Source organism: Dipteris shenzhenensis, chromosome 2 (assembly GCF_047967505.1).
Source record: "Dipteris shenzhenensis isolate YYH24624 ecotype China chromosome 2, Dip_SZ_1.0, whole genome shotgun sequence".
NCBI lineage: Eukaryota > Viridiplantae > Streptophyta > Polypodiopsida > Gleicheniales > Dipteridaceae > Dipteris > Dipteris shenzhenensis.
The window spans coordinates 42,677,547-42,684,233 of NC_141597.1; the positions used below are offsets into that span (position 1 = coordinate 42,677,547).

The 6,687-nt window shown below is 39.9% G+C and overlaps 1 protein-coding gene across 1 annotated transcript; it reads right to left on the minus strand.

Annotated features, from left to right (window-relative positions):
• Positions 1-5,360: 5,360 nt before the first annotated feature.
• Positions 5,361-6,014, minus strand: LOC147904780 (germin-like protein subfamily 3 member 2). Its single transcript, XM_087392381.1, has one exon. It carries the CDS (start codon positions 6,012-6,014, stop codon positions 5,361-5,363), a length of 654 nt encoding a protein of 217 aa, XP_087248507.1.
• Between the last annotated feature and the right edge of the window lie 673 nt (positions 6,015-6,687).

Below are 6,687 nucleotides of genomic sequence, written 5' to 3' on the forward strand. Positions count from 1 at the left end.
TCATTTTTGTGCACTTGCGAGGATAGGTAGTATATGCTACTTTTGGGATCCACCAATTCCATGTCGAAATTCATGGCCCTAACAAAATGAGAAAAGATAATGGCGACTAGCTTGTTTTCAACCAAACAATATTGATGGTCACTACGTTGTTCATAGTACCATCTAGTAACATAGTATGAGACCTTGCCACACCTAGTTCCCCACTTGTCTGTAAGCACTTTCCAAGATGTTTGCTTTGCATGGGTACATTTCAGAATGAAGAAGTCCACACCCTCGTCGTTTTCCTCCCCAGCATTCATTGCAAAATTTTCTCCCTCTATAATCAAATCACTCAGCAAGTCCTCACAGCCCTCATAGATAGGTTCTTCAACTACATTCTATTTACTTGATACCTCATCAATTGGAGAAAGAATGCTGAATTCCCAAGCTAACATAGGACTTGTTCTCACATGATCTCCACCTTTTGTCCATGCATGCATGGAAATAGCAGAACAATCCCCTTTTCTTGAATTGTGTTGCATCATGCTTGCAAAATCCTAGAATACTATGCAACCCTCGAGACCCCTCCACCCTTGCACAACCCCATGTCTTGGTTCTATCCACTTCACCCAACTTGATCTCCCAAAACACTCTTTTGGATGGTCCTTCCTTACTCTTGGAACTAGTAGATGCTGTAGTATTCAATGAATTTGTTAAAAATTGCACTAGATCAACTACATGTTTCAATACCACGCCATCAGTCTCGAATTGCTTGTGTAAGGACCCTTTTAATCACTATACTTGCACCATCGTGTTCTCCTTTGCTATGGATTGATCCAAAGAAGTTCCGAGTCATCTCAATATTGGTTAGTGCAAAGAATCTAGCAACAAAGTAAATGGGTCTTGCTACCTTAAACTAAGATGTTGCTCTATCGGACCACACCCAGTGCCTTTTGAATTGTACCCCTTGTTCTTCAAGCCACTTGCAGTGAAGCAAAAGGAAAAGTTGTACAAAAAGAATGTCGTGTGCTTTATCCATCAGAGATGTAGAAATGAAACTCCTTGATAATTTGGCCATCCACAAAGTTGCAACGATAAGTAATATGAACAAGGATTGTACACTGATGATCTGAATGCGAGTGCATGGATTGAATTTCATTTTGGACTTTGAACGAGTAATTTTCTGCAAAATCTATAACAAACACAATAACATTTGAAGGAAAATTCTTCAAACACTCCCTAAACTGGTCCGCCTACCATTTGTTTATGAAGTTGTGTCTGATGAAAGTGGTTGCGTGTTTCTTTAACATGGATAACATGAGATTGATTAGCATCTCCTTGACTCATAAAACTTGCAAAAATTTTTTCCCTTTCTTGTTCAGTCCAGCATCACCATCTTAAAACACCTAAACCATCACGTTTTTTCGCTCTTGTGCTACTTCATTTGGGCAAATTGCAAGTTTTTGTACACCACACCTTTCACATTCTCCCATAAGGCACTCATAAACATGGAATATTGAGTCTTGACTCTTTGCCTTTAGCACAAACACAGGATTCTCACAATTGTGTGACCCCACTAAAGGCATGCTCCTTTGCACCACATTGCCTACTCTTGCTGATGAAAGGAATGTACTACAAAGACAAGAGCATGACTCTCCATGTAAACCAAATGCAGCCATGCAAACATGGTTAAGAGCTTCCTTTAAGTATATCATTTGAATGTGATATATACAGAAACATGTGTTTCTATCTTTAAGCTTGTGTACAAAGTAAGGTCTCAGCTTCTCAAAGGACCTCAATCCTATACAAATACTTGGATATGCAACTTCGAATGCCGTGAAGAAGTCTATGTACATGGATAAGAAAAGATCAAACTTCATATGTTATGTGGCACACTATAGCAACATAGCAGACAATTTCAATACACAGATATGGGGCACAACATGTATGCACAATACAACATTATTTGTGCACACAAAGACGTGGAGATAGGTATACTATATAGCTCATTGTTTGTGCTACTCAAACCTATATAGTAGTCAATTTCAATATACATAGACGTGGCACACCATGCATGATATATAGCACACTATTTGTGCTATTTAGCCTACAAGTCCTACCTCACAAGGCTTCATCTTTTATTGTTCCCACTATCAATTGCTTAGTCCAGCTAATAAAACAGCCTTTCCTAGTTGTGACTTTGAATGATGTACATATAATTAACTTGGAGAGGGTAGGACTTGGGAAAAAAGCCTTTGATATGACAAATGTTTTCAAGGATTTGAAAAGCAAGTTGCTAGCATCATACTTCACATCCTAAGTAGCGTTAAGTAGCATATGACAGTCCACATATTCAGCACATGAAAAGAAACCCACTATATAGCCTTCCATGAAATTAAAGGTATCTCCCATACACTTAGGAGGTAGTAATATTCTTTGTAATCATCTCTTCCTCCTCATGTCATTCCACTGGATGCCAAAGTGTACTTGGAAAGATCTATAATTTCCTCAAAGGCTAGCACACAACACACGCTTCCATGAAATTATAGATCTCCCATACACTTCGGAGATAGTAATATTATTTGTAATCCTCTCTTCCTTTTGATCTTGTTCGATTGGGTACTGAAGTGTCCATGGAAATATCTACAATTTCATCAAAGGCTAGCACACATCACAAGATTCCATGAAATTATAGATCTCCCATACTTAGTAGATAGTAATATTCTTTGTACTCCTCTCTTCCTCTTGATCTTGTTCCATTGGCTTCCGAAGTGTACTTGGAAAGATCTACAATTTAATAAAAGGATAGCACACAACATGTGCAATTTGCCATTGTGGCTAGATTGGGGGTTTCTTTTCATGTGCCATGAGCATTGGGACTCTAGACAATAGGGCAAATGAGGAGACGAAATTGTATGTATCATGTGTATTCAAGGGCTATTTAAAAAACCCCTCAACTAAAATTATACCCTAAATAAAAACACCCCTCTTTACTTATGGACTAAGTGATTTTTTCCTAAAGTTATATATAAAAACCCCTCCTATTATATAAAAACCTATTATAATACTAAATGTTTTGAGGTGAACCCATCGAGTATATGTTGCCATAATCTACCGCTAGACTTAACATTGCCTCAATTACTCTACACCAACAAGTTGGTGTTTGCACACAATGAGGCTATATTTGAGCATACAAAAGGTGAAACTTTCTTTTTCCATGCTATAGACAAGAGGCATCACAATTGCCCCACTCTCAGGGGGGGGAGGGGGGGGTCACTAAAAAATATATAATTATTTCTCATGTGTTGAACAAAAGGGTTTTTTTTAATGTTACTCTTCATAGAATGTTTACATACATAAGGGGTTTACTTATTCAGAAATAAAATTTCTAGTGTAAAAATATCTAAGAGACCATATGTAAGTAGGGGTTTTTTAATTACCCTTTGAATGCACATAGTATGGGCAAGTTCTATATACTGAAACCCCCATGGCTCCACTACATTAAGATTACTGAATGATCCTAGCAAGATTATTGGACTTCGTAAAGAGATGAAATTAAAACATGGCATGGTGGTTGAGTTGTTTGAAAGGAATTACCATACAACGGATGATCTTATGAATATAGTATTATTAGGAAAATATTTGATTATACAGTACTTCAGACACAAATATATAAAGATTGAATAATTCGATGATTCATTCCAATGCAAGTGATGAAACTAGTAGCAAGGGTTGTAGATAATGGAAAAATGACAATTACTTTCATGCATTGTGCTAGAACATAAGCCCATGAACGGCAATAATGACGTACCTTTGCTTCTCCATGAAATTTAGAAAATGAAAAAAGACGAAAGTCTTGGCAAATGAATAACTTAGTTGCTCTAACAATTCTCTAAAGACAATTTCATAAAGTAAAAAGTATACATCAATGCATAGTACAAGCTATCATCTCATATCGGGGGATCCCTTGTAGTGCTAGCTTACAATTTCACGGTAGGCATTTTATTATAGCTCAACATATCTATTGCAACTACTAGTTGGCACTCAAACAAAGAAACGTACACTCCTCATAGCATGAATCTACATGCTTTGCATCAAAGTTAGCTAACGATTTTCATAGTTGTATATCCATGTAGGTCTATCTAACCATTAGCAATTCTTTCAAGCAAGTAGACAAGCATGGAGCTAGTGGGATGCATAAATGTAAGGAACAATCCACTTTCACGAACACGCTAAGTGTTCATCAAAACCTATGCATTACATGAATACAGTATTTGAGCATATGTTAGAAGATCACATCACTATTACCAACATATGTGAACTCAAGATCTTCCTTGCCATTAACTTTTAAGCATACTATGTGTCTGTGCATCAACATGAGAAGTGCATTGACTTCGTCACCGACCATATGTTTGTCCAAGCCAATCTCATCAAAATGAAGATTGAAATATGAATTGGGAAATTGCACTAATAAGTGAATGCATATCAAAGCTAAATATGCACTTCATTGTCCATATTACTTGGGTAAGGATGTTGATCCAACTTCATCATAATCAATGAGTAGCCTTGTATAATATGGAATGGTATTTGCAAATATGCAAACTTCTTTGTTTGAGACTACATTTGCTCGGCAGTTCTTATTTGTAGATTATTGAATATAATAATGCAATTGATACTACATCTGTTGCAATTTAATGTTACTTATTGATGATCATTGCACTAAACACAAGCCCTAAAAGATGTGACACAAAAGTACTTTATTTTTGTCTTTCCTACATAAATGAAATGTTTTTTCTATTTAATAGAGATCGAATCGGGGGGGAAATCGACTTGAGGATGTGGTTCGGCAGTTCTCCTGTACTGAGAGCACAATCAGCTTATCTGCATGGGCGTGCAAGAAGGTACACGGCACAACACATGAATCGTCATGTTATCATCGACAGAAAAGTTCATTCAAGGAAAAATTCATTTCCGGTATATTTTTCTTTGACGGACATGGAGATTGTGGCTGTTTGATCTCAACGTGACAAACTTCCCATTTATCCAATGCGACGTTTCTCCCGCTCATGCAGTTGCACACACGCAATAACAAGAATGTTTGTTGCTGTAGGTTTGCACTCCATGTATGGAACAAACAGTAGGTTGCAGACGGACATAAACATTTACTTTACTTGATGTTCAACAACGTAGGACTCGTTGAAAAGCAGAACGACAAATATAGTTCAGCGAATATAAAAAAAACATAGGCCCCTAGATGTACAAGCGAGCCTGTTTTTTTTATTGTCAGGTAGCGCAACAGCATGTAGAGGAGGACGTGCCTGTAGACTGAGAAGAAACGGACCTAGACTCTAGTGGGCATCGAATTTGTATAGCTCTTGTGTCTACCCAGAGAAGACAGCCTTTAATTGCTCCACCTGGGTTTCAGTCAAGAAGAAGGTCTTCTGGAGAACCTCGTCCTTGATGTTGGACCCAAACATGGAGGTCGGAATGATCTGGAATCCCGCATCCTGGCTGTTGAGAGCAACGACGGCAGTGGCAGGCTCCTTCCCAACGTTGAGCTGGAAATGGATGAGGCCTCTCGGGAAAATCATCACATCACCGGCATGGATCACCTTGGCGAACAACTTGTCTTTACTGTCCACGAAACCAGCATATAGGGATCCCTTTACGACAAATATGATCTCAGAGCCGCGAGGATGTGTGTGCGGAATGATGAGGCCACCCAAGCCGAAGTCCAAACGGGCCATGGCAATACCCAAAGTGTTGAGCCCCGGGAACTGTTCCACAAAGGCGAAGGTAGCCGTGGCGTTCACAGGGCTACTGGAAGTATTACCGCGTTGGGCCAAGCCATGGAAAACGAAGTCATCTGTAGTGGCTTGGGAACGTTCATTGCAAGGGAAGCCGCTGATGTGAGGCTGTGCGGCAGAAACGTTAGCAACGCAGAAGTCCTGGACGGGGTCGGGGTCAGAAGCGAGTGTGATGAGGGGGGCGGCGAGGAGCAAGGCGAGCAAAAGAGCTACAGGATGTGCGGCCATGGGGATGTACTTGGTGGAGCAATGCGTAGGAAGAAGATGGATAATGTGAGCTGCTGCAGCAGAAGACGACTAGAAAGTATATGGAGTGGAAGGAAGAAGTGGGTGATATAGGAGGGAGGAAGAAGATGGATAATGAGCTGCAGCAGAAGACAAGTATATAGTATTTGGAGGCTTGATGCACGGGCAATGGACACCAATGGAGAAATGGTCAAGCATTCCTCACAGTGTAGAGGTATACGTGTAGATATCGATGATGGGAAGGCACCATGCAGATACGTAGTAAGTTGAACAGTCTCTTCAAAGTTCCGATTCTAACGGAATCCGGATAATCCACTACTTAGAACAAAACTTCACTTGTTTGATTACGGGAGCCCTTGACTTTGCGTACTTGAGCCACACCCCAAGGGCATGCTCTCACGCCAAGGCCTGGAAAAGAGAGAGAGAGAGAGAGACGACTTGGATGTGCACAAGGAGAAGAGGGGAGGGGGCCTTGGCTTGAAATAGAAAGAGAGAGAAAGAGGGAGCAATAGGTGGAGATCACATGCCCTTAATCAAGCACAGAAACCCAAAACACTCAAGTGGACCAATCACTTTAAAAAATTCATAATTTTGCCCATCTCCAAGAGGAACCTTCACTAAGGCCTACCTAGAGGCAGGCCAACAAAGGCAGCCG